This window comes from Anas acuta, chromosome 13 (assembly GCF_963932015.1).
Source record: "Anas acuta chromosome 13, bAnaAcu1.1, whole genome shotgun sequence".
Lineage (NCBI taxonomy): Eukaryota > Metazoa > Chordata > Aves > Anseriformes > Anatidae > Anas > Anas acuta.
This window is the reverse complement of record NC_088991.1, coordinates 5,477,449-5,494,870: the sequence shown is the minus strand read 5'-3', so window position 1 is coordinate 5,494,870 and position 17,422 is coordinate 5,477,449. Positions and strand designations below refer to the sequence as shown.

Here is a 17,422-nt window from a genome sequence, read left to right as displayed (position 1 = left end):
GGGCCGGCTTTATGGCACTCAGGTGGGTGGCAGCCCTTGGGATGCTCTGCTCCTTCCCGGAGCTGTCGGGCAAGGGGCTGCGGCCACGGCGCAGCAGCCTCTTTGCACGGCCTTGGCCGACCCTTTTTGATCTCTGCGTGTCCTCTGCGATGTGGGGAGAGCGATGCTGATGTGAATGTCCTGTCGGGAGGAACAGGGAGGGTTCGGTCCTGCCTCAGCCGGCAGTGCCAGCCCAACACGCCACCAACGCCTCTTCCCGGCAGTGCCAGACAGACCCAGCTCGGCTCCCCGGCTCGGTGGGCGGCTGTGCTGGCGACGAACACTTCCACGAGCGTCTTTTCTTTCTTCCCAACAGCACGGGGGGGGCTGTCGTTCCCTCGCTCTGACCGAAAAGTCAGGAAAAAGGGACCGGGAGGTTTTAACCCAGGTGCCAGAAGGGGAAAGCCCTTCACCGGGCGGCGAGGTTTCGCTGGGGTGGGAAGGGACTTGCCCTGCACACGGAGCAGAGCGAGAGCTCGCTGCCCTTGGGATGCCAGCAAAGCCCCTAGCTCCTTGCTGGGCACGGAGACACGTGGGCTCTGCGGGTCCGGGACCCCATAGCAGCAGCAGGAGGAGGGCAGGGCACGGGGCAGCACGGGGACCCTCGCGAAGTTGATGCGGGGGCCCTTCCCCTCCCTGCCCTCCCCTCCCGCGGAGTTGCAAAGCACAGCAAGGCAGCAAAAAGGACGGCCCCCTCCCCTCAAATCCCTCGGTCGTGTGGCTGAAAGAAATAACTAGGAGCCCAGGTAGTGAGGAGGCTGCTAATAACGTGCTCCTGACAGGCACGGGATTGCCAGGCTGAGGGATGGCTGACTGAAGGCTTCAGGCTAGGGTGGGGGTGGGGGGCTTCTTTTTTTTTTTTTTTTTTTTTTCCTGCCAGCTCTCGCCAGGCAGTAGGGATTTTTTTTTTTTTCTTTCCCCTCCCTGATAATAAGGACATCATCAGAAGCAAGATGCAGTGGCTAAGGGATGGCTCAGGAATGGTGAGTTCAGGTAGCTACGTCTTTCTCTTTTCCTCTCGTTGCAGTACTTTGAAGGGGAAATCAGCCGCCGTCCTCTCTCCCGGCTCCTCCTTTGCTCCCCGTCCTTGAAAGCGTCGATCCCCCTGTAGCCATTTTATGGACTCGGTGGCACCAAACAGCCGAGCAGAAGACGGGATGAGAAGGGAGGAAGGAGGGTGTGCGTTCGCCGGGGGCGTGGGAGGGGGGGAGAGGCGCTCGGCAGGGGCTTGGGGAGGTGGGTTTGGGCAGCGTGGGTCGGGGGCTCGCCGGGGGGAGAGCAGAGGGTTTGCCAGGCGCCTGTGTGCGGTGCCAGAGCCGGGGAGAGGACTGCGAGGAGAGGAGCACCGGCCCGGGGACGCCGGCTGGCAGCCACCGCTGGGACCTGTCAGCTCTGCCCCTGCTGCGGATGATGAGTTGCGGCGCGGGGGGAGGCTGGGTGCTGCCACGCCGGAGCATCCCTGCCTGGCTCGCATCGGGCTGCCAAACGCTCCTCCGAAGGGATGAGGCTCGGGGAAAGCGGTTCAAGCGGTGACAGAGAGGGAAAGAAAAGACCTTGCCGCTTTGCAGATGCCCTCGCCGTGCCTCCAGCACAGCCCACAGGGGCTGTATCTGCCGGGAGGGGAGCTGGGGCGATTCCCCCCCCTCGGCAAGGGTCTCCTCATTCAGAAAGTTCCCCGCAAAGAGCTGCGGCTGTTCTTGGGGTCCTCCCCTCATCCTCGTACCGCTCGGCATCGCAGCAGCGTTTCCCCTGCTTCCCGTTCCCTGCGCTGGGCTGGGTTTTGTGGGATTTTGTTGCTTTGTTTCGTCCTCCCCTGGGTGCTCGCTGCCCCCAGGGAGCTGCAGGACCCCCCTGTGGGCTCGTCCCATGGCCACTGGTGGCATTGGCCCTGCTGGTGTCAGCCGGTGGCTGCTGCTGGCAGCAGGGCTGGGTTTGGAGCCAGCACAGCAATCCCTGCTGGGTCTCTCCTCCGGGAGCCCCCTGCGGCTCGCTCCTGCCCCTCCATCCCCTCCGAGGCACTTCGAGAGGAGCCCAGCGCTTTGTGCTCCTGGTGCCAGCACTGGAAGCGGAGTGTGGGGGTGCTGACAGCAGCCTGCGGCAGCCAGCAAATTTGTCAGGGTCCTATTTAAGGCTCGTCTGGCACCCAGCAGGAGCTGGGGGGGGTTTTGCTGCCCGCTCCCACCCTGCAGGCACCCAGGCTTTTTGTTCCGTGCGCGCCCGCACCTCCCCACATGCGTGCCAGCCTAGCACTTTTCCCCTCTTCGCCCGTGTCCAAGCAACACAAATCGCCTCTCGCCCATTTGCTGATTTACATTTTCAGAGATTACCACGCTGAAAGAAAAGTGGTGGTGGAGAAGCTGGACGGGGCTCTTTCATCCTTTTCCCTTTCCCCCTGGGTGACTGCTGAGCTCTGGCGGAGAGGGGAGGGGATGCAGTGCGGTTCCCGGCCGACAGCACCGCACTTGCCACTTTCTTGCCCTCTTTATCTTTCCAGCTTCCTTTCTTGTTGATGGCAATGAGGGAGACCTTGTTATTTTGTTCTGATCAGACTAATCTTTGCCTTCTGTTAGACAGAAATTGTAGTGCTTGCTGAATAGCCTGTAATTTAAATCTTTTTTTTTTTTTTTGGGGGGGGGGGGAGTCAAACGCTGGGGATTGATTTTGAGGCAGGTTCTGCCCAGGAATTTCCCAACGCTGCTCCATCTACCAAGGGAAAAATAAAAGAGAGAGGGCCGTGGCTTCTGCATTTTGCGTGCCAGTTTTACAACCTCAGCAGTATTTGAAGATTCTCCGTGTATCTCTTTATCATCTGAAATTAAGGGAAAAAAAAAAAAAGGATCACAAAGCAGAGAACGGCAGCACGTGAGGTGAATCCAGCAGAGCTCTCTGCAGCAGCTTCCGAGCAGGGAGCCCGCTCGCTGCGGCCCAGGGGATGCAGGGGGCAAAGAGCCTGGCTGTGCTGCGAGCCCAGGGTCCTGCTGTGGTGTTTGGTCCACCCAAACTCTGCTCTCTTTTTTTTTTCAAGGCCAGGATGGCTGGACCAGGTGTCCTGGCCACGTGCCAGCGCAGGTAGTTCCATTCCATCAATGTCAGATTTTGCTTGCTGTTACCGTAGGTGAGTCCCTCTGCTTTTCAGAGCACTTCTTGCTGGATTGTATTGGCGTGCCCTGCTAAACAAACCAGGCGTCCCACGCTAGAAGTAGCTGCATCTCCCCGAGTCAGTGTGAGCGTTACCATCTCGGTCTCCTGGCTAAAACGGGCTGTAGAAATGCGAAGTGGTTTTGCTCCTGTTGCTCCCCAGCGAAGGTCGGCCGGCCCGCTCGCACGCACCAGGCTGCCTGCCATATGGCAGGAGCCCTACCCTGAGAACACCGGGCCAATTTTCTTGAGCTCCGAGCCTCTGAATACGTTTTTTGGATTGTCTTTTCCCCCTTTATTTTATGTACGTCTCTGAAAGAGCAGCAGTAGGAGTTTATTTTGGATAGCACCCCTGGGCTTGGCTCTGCTCGGGCACGGTGCTCTGAAGGTAGATTTGGGGCTGGTGCTGCACTGCACGGGGCTCCTGGAGGGCTGCTTGCTGTCCCTCAGCCCTGCTTGGGTTAAAGAATCGGACCCGCTCTCTTAGTCATCTCTAAGAAGCATGTCACTATATTTTACAAGCGATAGTACCTTTTGTTCTCATGGCAGGTGGTTCTTTATTTCTAAATTAGCCCCTCAAACCTAGCTATTATTCCATAATATTAAGCTGTCGGGGCTTCCTTTTTTCTCCTTTGCATGTGCTGCTTTCCGTTTTTTAAACAATTAATCTTTTGCCAATTATGCTAGCTTCCCATGAGGGTATTTTACATGCTTCATTGGTACTAAGTTGCTAAACTCCGCTAGTATCTGTTTTTAACCCTGAAAGATGAAACTAATTGTCACTGGTAGTGATGAGAATAAATCTCCACATCTGATCAGCATTGCAAGCGTGGTGATGCTTCGGGTAGGTCTGCACAGAGAATATTGATCGGGCATGATAATGAAACGAGTTGGTTTAAATCACGCCACAACACAGCCTTTTCTGGAATAGGGTTTTTTAATCTGATAAGGACAGAGCTTTTTTCCCCAAGCCTTTGTGTTTATTAAAGGAAAAACGAGCCTGCCTCTTCATTTTTACTTCCACACATAGAGTCTAAATCTGTACTTAATGTTGTGCCTGTGAAAGTCCAAGTGAGCGCAGCCATTAGCTTCAGTACATAGCATCCTGGTTTGTTCTTTTTCAGCCACGAGCAGCCCTATTTTTCCAGCGCATGTTGATCAAACGTTTAAAATCAATTTGTGGTTGAAATTTTACGTCGCTGTCAGAAGCAGAAAGTAAGCTATTGGAAATCACCACAACGTTGGGAAAGATTTCAGCGCATAAAGGCGCCAAATGCGAGGAGCCGTGACGATGTCCGTGCACAGGGCAGGTCAGCAGGCAGAAAACTTCCTTCCATTTTTCCTTACTGATTCCCCTCCACTTGCCAGGCTGCAAATCGAAGCATATTTAGAGTAGAAAGACTCTCTGCATTCCATAATCCCAAAAAGCTCAGTGTGAAGTCGGGAGAAGAGAAGGGCAAGAAAGCAGATTGGGTTGGATTTTCATTTTTGAAACCCTGGATAAGCAAATGCAGTGGGGAGGGGGAAGCCAGGCTGGCATGGGATGGGGAAAGGGTCTTTCTGTGTCCAGGCACTGGCAAAGACTGGGGTCTGGGAGGCCCAGAGTACCCTGCGCTCCCCCAGAGGTGGAGGGGAGCTGTCTGGTCGGTCATCGCTGCACTCTGCAGCCTAAGCAAGCGGGGCCGTTCCTACAAGAGTGGCTTTTGGAAAGTTTCGTCCCACTCATCCTGGGATCTGTTGTCACTGAAGGTTGGTATTTGGGTTGTGAGAGCTCTGCACGTGCTGCAATGTCATACAGCTCCCAAAGGCTTACGTCCGTGCTACCAAGTGCATTTCTCGGGGGGATTTTTTCTCTCCGCTGTGGTTTCTGTTCTGTTTCCCAGTTCACTTCCAGTTCTGGGCTTCTACAATCTGTCTGTGAAGCCCCCCACTGGCATCGCTGTAAGAGCGCGCAGTAAACGTCCAGGTTAAGAAGGAGATGCTACACAAAATAAAACCACTTGGATAAATACCAGTTTATGCTGCTGAGTGCCCTTGTGTCAGTCCCAGGGCTGGCGAGGGGGAGGCCTGGCTCTAGTCCCACGAGCAAACGGTGGCTCCGTGCCCCGCTGCCTACCTGCTGGGGAACAGGCGTGACGATAACTTCCCTGCCTCCTGGGATACCTCCACGATTCACCGGGGATGTCTGGAAAACCCTTCGAGACCATTGCTTGGAGGGTACTGTAGAAATACAAAACAGGATTTGGTATAGCATCGGGCAGGATGCGCTCACTGCAAAGCCACCAAGTCCCCCTGTCCCTCCTGCTTCGAGGTTTCGGTGCTGGAGCACAGCACACTTGGTACAACCCGGTGGGTTTTGAACTGCTGAGAACCCGATTGCCTTTTGTGCGGGCAGAGAGTTTTTTCTTTTTTTTTTTTTTTTTCTTTTTTAAAGACTTCTTGAAAAATCTCCGAAATGCTTCAAGCTAACATCTTAATGTATTTATGACATTAGCTGCTTCTGCTCCAGAACGGTTGCTCTGAATCTCTTTGAGCCGGGCTGTTATTTTGAACATGACTAATTCCCTGAGTGACTAAGCTCTTAGATAATAGGAAAAATTCATCAAGTTATCTCAGTCTCCAATAGTTCCTATTGTTATGAAAAGGCATCTTATCAAGAAATAAATAAATAACGCTCCCTGTTATGTAACGTGGCCGGGGAAGGAGGAATGTTGCTGGAGGATGGCAGAGGTGTGGTGCCGGGCAGTAGTTCCAGGCTGTGAAATCCCCAGTGCCTGTTGCTCCGCAGCTCTGGTTATCTCCCCCTGAGCCCCCAGGGTTGGCTTTGGATGCAGAAGTGCTTTTTGTTCAGCTGGCTGCCATGCTACAGGATTCCTTGGGTTTAACCCGAGATAACGTTGGGCGTGCGGTAAATCAGACTGCAGCTTTCCGGACATCTCTTTTTCGCTTTTGATGCTGATGTTATGGGTGATAACAAGGAGTGTTTCGTGTTCTATTCCTGTACCTACGGAGATCCTGCTGGAATTCCGACTGCATTAGGTTGTCTTGCGTTGTTTTCTTCATTACGTGAGTGTCAGGTTCAATAGGCTATTCCCTCTCCTTTTTGGGGGGGAAGCAGAGAGATGGAGAAAATGATTTATATAAAGTAAGTCTCAAGCTCTAGGTTAATTTGTGTGAAGAACATGAGACCCGTGGGTCAGCCTCTTAATCAGATGTTTTTTTTCTTTCCTCAATATCTTGACAAGGAGCAATCCAGGGCAGCTAAAACTGCCAGAGTGGCAGAAGGGGTTTGAGGAGGGCTGCAAGGAGCTGGAGGTGACTTCTTCCCTTCCTTACCCTTCTTGCCTGAAGCAGGGCCGTGCCTTCTGCTCCTGCCTGCCACAGCGCCGTGTCGTGACCCTCAGTAAGTCACAGCATCGTGCCTGGGCTCTGCTTCCCTAATTACACACGGCGGAAAACTTGCTGTTTCCCTCAGAATAGGCTCTGGCTGACTGAGCAGCAGAAAGAAGTTGCAGCCCCACCAGCAAGCAGTGCGTCAGGGCTCCCAGGTTTGTAAGCCTTTGTGTTTCTCATGGTGCGCCGAGGTGATGGTCTGATCCACAGAGAGCAGCGAGCCCTCGTGCAGGAATGCTGCTGCTCATTAAACCCACGTTTTCTGCAAGGTCAGGCAGAAAAACAGAGCTGGAAACTTCCTTTTCTCTTCTGCCCCTTGGCCCACACCGTTTCTGACAGGGCTGCTAGCGTGTGCCTCGTGGGTCGTGCCGTTTCCATGCTGCCCAGCATCTCGCTCTTGCTCTGCTAATTGCTGGACCTCCGCAGGCTCGGGCAGGTGAAAATACTCTTTTAGGGTTGCTTTTTAACTGTGTAGGAAATGCGGCATGTTGGGTTTCAAAGGATCTTCCTGGGTTGTGTCAAAACTGCCATACACCCTTTGATCCTCCTGGGGAAGAGCTTTCTCTTCTCTGCTTCTGTGCAGCAGGTTTGCTCAGGGACTGCATCGGGGACACTGACCCTGGGTTTAGTGCCGTAGTTTCTCCTGGGTGATGGCTTTTTTTTTCCACTTACCACTTTGTCCAGGGGTGTGTGGTTGTGAAGACCTCCACAATTTAATTTCAGAAGCGCTGGAGTTCCCGTAAGCATGCCTGGGGGGGAGCGGTGGAAGCAAGGGATTTGTCTTGAGTTTTTCTGCAGGTTGGGCTTTGGGCTTTTTGGTCTTATTCCCAAGCTCAAGTGCAAGCCCCTAAGCCTGAGATGTAAACTTAAGAAGTAAATGTCTGTGCGTGTTTCGGGGCCAGTTTTTCAGACAAAAGAGAGCTTATGTAAGGTTACAACGAACGTCTGGACGTTGATGGGTCAGCTTCTAAACTGAACTTTCTCAGCCCCTGCAGTCTTTTTCTGTGACCAGGGTAATTGATGTTACCTTGTCTGATTTCTGCTGGATTTGAAGCTTTTTTTTTTTTCTTTTTTTTTCTTTTCCCAAACTGAGAGTCTGAAGATGTCTCTACAGTTCCAGCTGGGATGTGGAGCAGATGTACGTAGAAGGGAAAACAACACGATTGCCGGGGGCATGAGATTTTAGTCTTTCTTAATGCTTTAAGTTCACATAAACTTAAAAATAGAAGTTTCCTTTTTCTCAGTGGTATCCTGCCAAGCCCAATGGAATCAACCCCCCGGCCGGGTGCTCTCCCCACGCCATCTGAGCTTGGATTTGCGTAGTGTTACAAACGCTGTGAAACCTGGTGATACCAGCACGTGGCTTCTCGTTGTGGCACACCAAATTCTGGGCAGAGCCTTGCAGCTCTGTGTGCGCCGTCACCGTGCCGGCATGCAGGTGACACCCCATCAGGGTGCCCTGCAAGAAGCCTCTGGGCACCGGGTCAGACCCCAGTGACATGGCTTCAGCTTTATCTCCCCCTCCCAGCATCATGCAAGTGATTTAATTCAACAGAGCACAACCTGCTGAGATGCTGGATCCGTTTGTAGAAGAAACCAGCATTAACTGAGGTGTCCAGAAGTGGTCCAAGGCCAGCAGGTTAGTGTCAGACATGTCCCTGCTGCCCTTTGCGTTGAGACTCCTGCATCTGGAGTGTGGTCGGTTTTTAAGAGGGCTGCTGCACAAGCACCTCGCAACCTCCTTGGGCTTCCTGTGGTGGTTGTCTGGCTCTTTGTATTAAACAAAATGGTCAGAAATAAATTGATCTCTGCACTGGGGACATCACTGTGTTGCATAACACTTCTTGTTTGCCGAGATAAAATTAGAACAGGCGAAGAATGGGAAAGAGTTCCTCTGCTGCAGCTGGCCTGGGCTCTGTACGTTTGTGTATGTAGCACATCTACCAACGGGTGACCTCTGAAGTTCAGAGTGGTGCTTCCCATCTTGAGGTGAAATTCTTGGTTTTTGGTTTCACGAAATACTGAGAGCACTGACCTGGAGCTGCTCAGGTCCATCCCCGTAGCCCCTGAGCTTTGTGTAGCGCTCTTGGCCAGGCGCTCGTGCAGGTTAAGCAGCACAGCCGAGTCAACCTCCAGCAGTGCACGGCGCTCTCCAAACATTGCAGAAGTGGGCTTAGAAATGTACCTTGTGCTTTGTCCTGCACTCTCAGCCTTGCTGCAAGAGCGGCTTGCTTCATGGGTCATGCTCTGCTGCGTTCCCCATCTGCCTTCTCTCCCCTTCCACTGCTTTGCAGGCTCTCATCTCAGCCTTCTCCTCAGCAGTTCTCCCTCTGAAGTCTATTTCTGCCTTGCAGCTTTTGAGATCATCATCTTATCCTTGCCCCCCTCTCCTTCTCCTTCTTTCCCCTTTGTCTTTCTATAATTGCATTTTATGTTAGTTCTCTAAATGAATCCTTTGCTTGTCTAGCTATGCTGTGAATTTGCTAAAGCATCTCATGCAGTTCACAGGGAAGAGGCTGGCCGAGGCTGAGCTGTTGCTGTCACCTCACCACCTTGCTTTCGGGTTCCTCTCTCTGGTAGAGGACACTGGAGCTGCTGTGGGACAGAGGGCGAGGTGAAGTGGAAACTTTTAAGGGAGGTAGGTAGAGCAAAAGGAAAGGTAAGAAGGGCAGAAGAGAGAAGTTAATGGAAGAAAGTCCCAAACTGATGTGGACAGTGAGGAAACCTTGCGTTTGAAAGATGGAGTGGGCAGGCAAGGAACAGCAGACAACTGGAAGATGTAACGTGGGCAACGGGAAAATGTAACGTTAGCTTCCAGCATCAGCACCGCGAGCCCACATCTGTGCAGATAATCGTATTGAAGAAAATCATCCTTCTGGGGAAGTTTAGCAAATCGTAATCCCACTAGCCCTTAATCTCTGAAGCCCTGAACTAGTTCCTGGCTAGATTTAGCAAACCAGCGTGCATTTGATGGTCCTTGCATAATCTCTGATAGAGCCGATGCCTCAAACCCCAGCCCGGAGCCTGGCAAGGCAGCAGCCAGGAGGACGTGCCCGGCAGAGGAGCAGCAGCACGTCCCCTGCCCACACATCCCCGGGTACCACTGCTGCTCGTTCCTCCTCATGGGCAGCATTCCTGGGATCAAACAAAAAGTTCAAACTCCTTTCCTGGCACCCTGTAGGTCTGAGATGTGGCTTGTGCTCCACGCGGGAGCACGGCAGAAGGAGCTGGAGCTGCTCAGGACCAAAGGTCGCCAGCAGCTGATTGCCCCTGGTCCAGACCAACTCCCCCATCATTATATTCCCACTCAGCACCACGAGCAGCCCCAAGATCTGTTGGAAACTTTCACGGATTCACCAGAAGCTCTCTCTCTGTTGGCTGGCTGCTGAGCGTGGTTTCTGGGCCCGGCAGAGCTGCGGTGCTCGCGGCAAATCCCCGAGCTCAGCCCGCTGCGGTGGGTCACTCGTGGGACTGTCTCGGGGTTGTGAGAGCTTTGTTTTTTGCCATTCGTGGAAGGTGGAGCTGGTGTCAGGAAAGCACAGATGCCTCTGCATGTCCGAGGGGCTGCTGCAGCGTAGGGTGTTAATTTGTGCAGGGGATCTACAGCAGAGCAGGGAACCGGAGCTGAAAGCCCCGTGCTGCCGCCGGCCTCTGGGCTGTCCTGCCGGCTCGTGCAGAGACGGTGCCCCTGGCAGCGGGAGCTGGGTGTTGGACCTTTCAGCGTGCAAATCCTCAGCCCTTGCTCCCGAGCTGTAGCTGCTCTCGTTAAGCTGGGAGCGCTGGGTTGCGCTAATTGCCTGAGACATCCATAGGAGGGAGTCGTGGGACATGGCTGAGCACACGGCGCCGCGCACACGGGCTGGAGGCTGGCATCACCTGCTGCAGGGGCAGCCCTCAGAATTGCCATTATCGCAATTAACGTTACGAGGGTGGCCTTTCTGATTGATTTGGCAGTCCAGAAAACACCGTCTGTGTCCGTGTGTGTACGGCTCCACACACCTACCTCTCTGTAGGTCTGTGGTGTGTCGGTGGAAGTCCCGACCCCGTCCTTACTGGTGTGACTGGTGGAGGGTTGCTGGAGTTCAGAGCTGTTTCCTCACGCAGAAGGAGCCATCCCTGGCCTTGTGTTACAAACCACGCTCCCGAAAGCTGCTGTGATGTCGGGGCGTGTGCTGTGCTGCAAGGGCAGGTGGCATTTTATGTAACTGTTACACGCCTTTTCTTCCTGCTCCTTACTTTAACTCTATCCAGAAGATTAGACTGAACTTCTCAGAAAGCATTACATCAAGTTAAACTTCGGGGTGGTTTTATATAAACCTCTGATGTGTAGGTGTTCCTTTGCAGCGAGGCTTCCAAGAGAAAGTATCATCCATTTCCCTAGTAAAATTAACATTTAGCGCACGCGGAAGGCATGGGAAATTATATAAGGCAGCAAGTACCACCGGGAATACTCTGAATAATTTAAACGGGAGCCTCTCTGCAGTAAATCTGTTTGTGCTGATCAACCCCGATCCACACCCAGCCTTCCCGGGAGCCCGCTATTTACATCCGCGTGCAGTTCCCCGCCCGATGTTTCGGGGATATTTTGGGGCGTTCGCTCCGGAGGGGGGCACGGGGAGGACGGAGCCTTCGGGCATCTCCTCCAGCCCCTGCGGCCAGCAGGGAGGGACGGCGGCGGGGTCCCCGCAGCCATCGCCCAGCTGCTGGTGACGCACGAGCTGCATGTGGGGTGAGGGCTGGGGGGGACCTCCTGCCTGCGGCTGGCAGCGGTGCAGGCAGGGGGCTGGCTTCGGATCCTCTATTTATAATCTCTGCCCTCCCCTCCGCTCTGAGTGGCTCAGCGCTTGCAGGATGACTGCCTGAGAGCTGCCAGGCACATCGCTGGGAATGAAATCCTCTTTTTTTTTTTTTTTTTTTCAGCTACGGAAGTGGCTATTGAGCATGTGTGGTAGCTGCTGCACTGTTTTTCTGGATGTTTCTCAGGCCCCTGCTGCTTTTACCTGCCCGGTTTTTGTCCCCCTCCACCCTGATCCTACACGCGGGGGCACCAAGGCTCCCGTTCTTGGTGGTGGGAGGATGCGAACGGCACAGGCTGTGCCTGCAGAGGCGTCTGCGGAGACGGGAGAAAGGAGAAAACCTCCGCATGGCTTTCCGTAGAAGTAAAGCTGAGCCTGAGCCTCCTTCCATGCTCGTTCCAGTTTAGAGGAAAAGATTGACTGGCCATAAAGGTGCCTCTATATCTGGGCCCCTTGCAGGTTTTGGAGGGGTCGCTGTTATTGCTGAGAGCAAAACTGAATTTCCTGGGCTTTCACAGGAGTTCAGAGCTGGGCTTTGGAAAATTACCCGAATTATTTTGGGAAGGGATGGTGACTACAATAAATGCACCACGTCTACAATTTGGTTGCTGTTCTGATTGCCTGTCTAATGCAAGTTTAGACCGGAGTGCTTATCCTAAAAATGCATACGTGATGGGAAGTGCAGGTGTGGAGCCCGGTGTTGCAGTGGATCCGTCACCTGGGCACAGCCTGACAAGTGCTGACACATGTGGACAGGGGCGGGTTTCGAGCAGTTTTTTGTAAACGTGCAAGTGAAAAGTCTCCCCTCACGGTCCTCTTGTAGAAGGGAGACTCAGTTTGAACAGAAGGAAGGCACAGCAGAGCCCCCGTCATTGCCTCCCTGGGCGATCTCTCCTCTGAAGGCTTTTTGGGGTAAATATAGACAAAGCATGCTCCTTTGGAGGGAGCCTTCCAGCAGAGGGAGGAAATAAAATGAGCCTTGCTGCAAGGGGCTGGGTGTAGCATGGGTCTGAGGGGTAAGGTGGGGTAGGAGCATAACCTGACCTGATCCTTCCTGATAACAAAGGTACCTGCCCTGGAAGGATGCTGTGAGGGGAAAAACACCACCGGCCATGTCTGCTCAGGTGTCAAACACCAAAGTCCTCCCAAGCTCTTGACAGAGACCAGAGCAAGGGCTCGTTTGGTGCATTTTGGCTCCGTGTCTGTGCGCGAGTGCCCCGGGTGTGCTGTGCGGGGCAGCGCTCCTGGAACGCGCCCATGAGCAGCCCCCATGTGCACATTGTGGTGTGTAACGCATCGGCATTCGCAGCACTGCTCTGTTTGTCTCTGCCTGTAAAATCATTTGCTTTTTCCAGCTGAGCGCATCTTTTACTGTGTGTGTGCAATGCCTCTCCAAGGTAACTGCTGGGGCTGGGACCTGAGAGCGAGGTTTGGGGTAGCAACTGGCATCTGGACTGTAAATGTTGAGTGCGTGCGTGAATTTAACGTAGGAATCAGCATTGCTGGTTGCTGTGGAAGGAATAAAGATCCCCACCCTGTTCTGCCTCCGTGCAGCTCTATCTGTGGAGTCGGAATTCAGTTTACAAAGCAAAGCAGTGCGGTGCTGAGCGGCGAGGCTTTGCGATGTGCTTGTGACAGGCTGGTGCGCACAGCGCTGCGCAGAGCTGAGAAGTGATTTTCCCCCTACAAAATTCCCCCATTACAGGCTCACAGCGAATTTCCACGTTGCGAGGGGCTGCCTCGTCGTTAGCTCGGCTGCTTTGCTTCCCGGCTCTTCCTCCTGCTCCCAGCCCTGACGTGAGCAGGCTCCGAGCAGCACGGGCTCTGCTTGCAGGTCTTTAATATTTCCCATCCGAAGCTTCGCGCGGGCGGTGCAGACGGGGCAGAGGTGTCCCCGCCGCACAGCGCCGGCGGGGAGCGGGATCTGCATCGCACAGAAAGCCTGGAGACGCCTCTCCTGGAGCTCAGCACCGGCACCCGACCGCCGCAGCGGCTTCCCAGCCCCACGCACGGCTCTTTTTTTCCCCCGAACCGCCGCAAAAGCAGCCGGGCAGACATGCCTGCATGGCGCTCCCCGTCACGGCGGGCGGAAGATGCGCGTATTTATGGAGCCAGCGCTTCCTTTTGCGTTTGACTGACAGCCAGGATCCCTTCGCTGCCTGGTCACTGGAGCTGATTTGTATGCGCAAGGGTCCGCCTCGCACCGAGAGATGCAGCCGCAGCAGCTTGCAGAGCTGTCACACTCACACAGGCTTCTTATCTGCACTGGCTTGACGAATTAAAAAGCAAGCCAGCCAGCAAGAGCGAGACCGGGAGAGAGAGGGGGGAAGAGAGAGAGAGAGAAGCTTGCAGACAGCGCTCGCTTTCTTTTCCTAAAGGAAGGATTTTGCATCTTTAGTGCTCACTGGTTGTGATGATGCTTCACTTAGCGGGCTCCAGAATGAGCTAGAGACAGCAGATAGGGGGATAAACTCAAAGCAGACCACAAAGCATTCCGAGCAAAACCAAAACCAGGAACAGTTTTCTCCTTTATTCTAGCATGGTGGATGTATGGACAGTCTTACAGAGCAGAGGTTGACTTCTCCAAATCTACCAGCCCCACATCTCGAACACTACAGTGTTCTGCATTGCACCATGACCTTGGATGTTCAAACGGTGGTCGTTTTTGCAGTGATTGTGGTGCTATTGCTTGTGAATGTCATACTCATGTTCTTCCTGGGCACTCGTTAAATGGATTTTTTCTCCTGAGCTGTTGGGGGCTACTACTTCCACTAGCAATTCAACAAGAGAGCAAGAGCGAGAGAGAGAGAGAGAAAGGAGAGAGAGAGAGAGAGAGAGAAAGAGAGAGAGATTTCTTACTGAGGGGGGAAACGCGTTGAGCTTCAACATGGCCTCGCTGTGATATGTATGACGTTGGTATATTATCTCTCCCTAAATCTTTTGTCATGTCTTGTCTTTTAAGTATGCCTGTAAGTGTAGCTGCTTTTGCCTGGGTTTTAAATGTGATAAATAATAGTAATGATCCATTCATATATCGTGCTGTGCTGTGGAGATAGAGCTATCCATATTGAGTTAGAAGCAGAGTGAAAATATCTTTCTGTAATAAGCACTGCCTGTGTTGTTTTGCTTCCTTTAAAATATAGACTCAAGTTAATAATAAGTCATTTTGTTCGAAATTTCTAGCAAGCAGTTAATGTGCAATGTCTGTGAGAGTAACCATGTAGCTGCCAGGTGAGAGGTGGTGTGTGCAATTGAATCGAGCTCTGGACATTTTTAAGGGGGGGGGGATGAGAAATCCTATTAAAGGATTAAATCTTTGCTAAAATAACATTCAGGCACAAAAAGGGGAGACAATCTCTGATTTCTGTATTTATCTGTGTTGCCTTGATGATCTGACTTGATTTCTCAATATTCAGCCCCAAAGCCTCCAAATTCTACGTCCCCACTGATATAACCTGCTCCTTTCTTTAAAGATGTGAGAGGGATCGAAACATAACTGCTGGGCTTTTTTTTCTGTTTGTACGTCTTTTCTGTCTTGGCAAATTGGGAAGGAGGAATCAAAGATAAAAAGGGGATGCATGCTTTGTTTTTCTTTGCTAAAGCAACAGATACGGAGGGGTTGGGGTTTGCTTTGATTCCTGTAGAAATTGTGTTTTAGCTTTCTTTTGTGCGTGTGCATTTCTATATATTATTTTTGGTAATGTATGTAAGAAAAATCTTTGCCCACCTTAAGGATGATGAGATTTTGAGATGGGCTGTTTTGCTTGACTTTATTTACATTGATTTTCTGGAAAATGAAGTGCTAAGCTGCATATTATAGGCTTGCTGAAAAGGTGTCCAGTAGTTAGAGGTCCTTCTGTTGGAAGATGTCTGGACCGAAATTGCAATGTTTACGGCATGAAAGCAGAGCTGGCTGGGGGGCTCGAGCTTCAGAGCATGAAGTTTAGCGAGGATCTGAAGGGAATGTCTGAAAAGAGCAATGCCTTTTCCTCTTGGAAATATGTCTCTGTATGTGAGTAGTGTTTCTGTTAGAAATCTTATGGCTATATATATATATTTTTTGTGTTATTTTCCCCTTTGGAAAAATCAGAATTGCTCAAAATATGTATTAATATAACTGTAGTTTGAAAATGTTTACATCTCTTGCTAACGTTCACTGGAATTAGGTTGCTTTGCTAATTTAACTAGTTGGTGCCAACTCCAGCTGTATTTTTCTATCTGATGTCTTCTACTAAGCATGGGGGAAAAAAAAATCAAGTAATTGATTCATAAGGACTTGGATGGAGCTTAGAGATGGAGACTCAGCTGTTTCCATGTGAGTGTCTGCTGCAAGTTAAATGCGGAGCTGGACTTGGTTAGGAGCAGAGTTCTTTTTGGCTGGTGGCATGATTGGAAATTAAGTTAAACAAATGCTGTGAATCTGGTGCTTTGAAACTGTCTTTAGCTGTAAATAAGAGAGGAAAAAAAATTTCCCGAGTCCCAGGGTGGTGACATTTGGCCACCTGAGCTGACAAGAGGTGTTTAATGGCAGTAGCCCATTTAATGGCCAGAAATGCCCAAACCCGGTGACACCAGCCCGGCACAGCCACTCGGGTGCCTGCTGGCTCTGCGTCCCCATCTTCACTTGTAGCTGTCTGTGGGAGAGGAATCCGCTTCCCTCCGGAGGTGATTGAGTGAATCTTTCGTAAAAAAAAAAAAAAAAAATCATTTGAATGCTGAGGATGGTTCAGTTTGTTAAACAGCTCCAATTTGCTTTATTTTCCTGTTAGCTCTGTGATGTCGTTAGTTTCGGAGGTTGCAGGATCTCTTGGAAATGTAATAAATGAACAAAGATCACCAAGGAAAGGGAATCAATCAAACAACAGCCAAAACAGTCCTTTCGGCGAAACGGTTTTAAGTGACAGTGATTCGGAGGAGCAAGGGTGGAAAAATGAGAAAAACAAAGCAAAAAAAAAAAAAAAACAAACAACCAGCAAGTTAAAAATAGGATGCAACTGTGGCTGAATGTCTGTTTTCCTTAAGGTTAGAGCTCTGGTGTGAAGGTTTTACCTTTCAATATGATTTCTACAAGGAATGCTCGGCACCTATGGTGATTTTCTAGCACGAGCAAGTGCATTCCTTGGTCCGGAGCTCGTGCATCTGGGGCGATGCGTGGCGGGGTGCCCGCGGCGGTGTGCCTTACCGCGTGTGTGTGGGGCCGCTGTGTCCGGGCGCTGCCTCCTGCGAGCCCCTTCTGGTTGCAGTGGTGGCATTTGGTGTAGCTGCGGGATGGCAGGCTGCTGGGGGACCAGGGGTTGCTGGAAATCCAGAGATTGCTGGAAATTACTGTGGTTTTTGTCCTTTTTTTTTTTTTTTTTCCCCACGATGGAAGGCGCTTGAGAGAATCGATGTGATTTTATTGCCACTTCTCTGCTTTTTGTTCTCCCAGAGGCTGGTGGGCTCGCAGGCAGTAAGGTTTATGCAGAGCACCGTGAAAGTTCAGCGCAGAAAACTTGGAGCGTGGTGTTAGCAATGCTGCTCTCACTGTGTGGGGCGCCCGGCTGGACTTCAGGGAGAGAGAGAGGAGCGTGACAAGTGAGCCAGGGCTGGAGCTTTTGCTCGATCAGTTCGATCTTGTTTTCCCACCCCACAGTCCTCAGTGGCCACCTTTTCGAGCAGGGCCTTGAGCCACCTGCCCCAACCCTGCTTTTGTAGCCTTGCACCCCCAGTTTTGCATTTTCCAAGCCTGCAGTTGAGCCTCCAGCAGCCTGGGGAGCAGGAGCAAGGCGAACCGCTCTGTCTTGCTGTACTTTTCAGGAGCGGCTCAATCCGGGACGACCTGCTTTGGCTGCTTTTTGGGGTGACAGCGTACCTGTCGCTTGCGGTAGATCCCCTGTGCTCGTAAGTGACCGTGCTTGCAAAATTCACGGTGTAATTTGCACGCTGGAAAATAGCTGTGTGCGGTGGAGCTTTCCTTCCCCCTGAGCTCCGGGGGATGACTCGGGTTATGCTTGTGGCTCTGTGGGGTCAGCCCTGGGGGCATTACCCCTGTAATTCACCCCCGTTTTGCAAATGTT

At 52.1% G+C, this 17,422-nt stretch overlaps 2 protein-coding genes across 19 annotated transcripts in view; both read left to right on the top strand.

Moving 5' to 3' along the window:
- The window catches only part of ARHGEF9 (Cdc42 guanine nucleotide exchange factor 9), a 171,648-nt gene that overhangs the window by 56,601 nt on the left and 97,625 nt on the right, over positions 1–17,422 (top strand). Inside the window, exon 1 of one of the 18 annotated variants that reach the window (XM_068696589.1) lies at positions 910–1,032. The exons of 12 other annotated variants lie outside the window; for them this stretch is intronic. Coding sequence is in view for 4 of the 6 variants with exons in the window: in XM_068696583.1 (XP_068552684.1) it covers positions 993–1,022 (30 nt within the window). In the remaining 2 variants the exon portion in view is untranslated. Of the gene's footprint in view, positions 1–909; positions 1,033–14,128; positions 14,283–15,359; positions 15,379–17,422 lie in introns of those variants that run through there. 5 more of the 18 variants (XM_068696583.1, XM_068696588.1, XM_068696586.1 and 2 more) reach the window with 5 other exon arrangements.
- LOC137863472 (uncharacterized) lies at positions 13,330–14,106 on the top strand. Its single transcript, XM_068696601.1, has one exon. The coding sequence runs from the start codon at positions 13,917–13,919 to the stop codon at positions 14,094–14,096; it is 180 nt and encodes a 59-aa protein (XP_068552702.1). The 5' UTR covers positions 13,330–13,916; the 3' UTR covers positions 14,097–14,106.

Excerpts from the sequence above, each read along its gene's own strand:
- LOC137863472 (XM_068696601.1), top strand. The coding sequence starts at position 13,917 with ATGGACAGTCTTACAGAGCAGAGGTTGACTTCTCCAAATCTACCAGCC.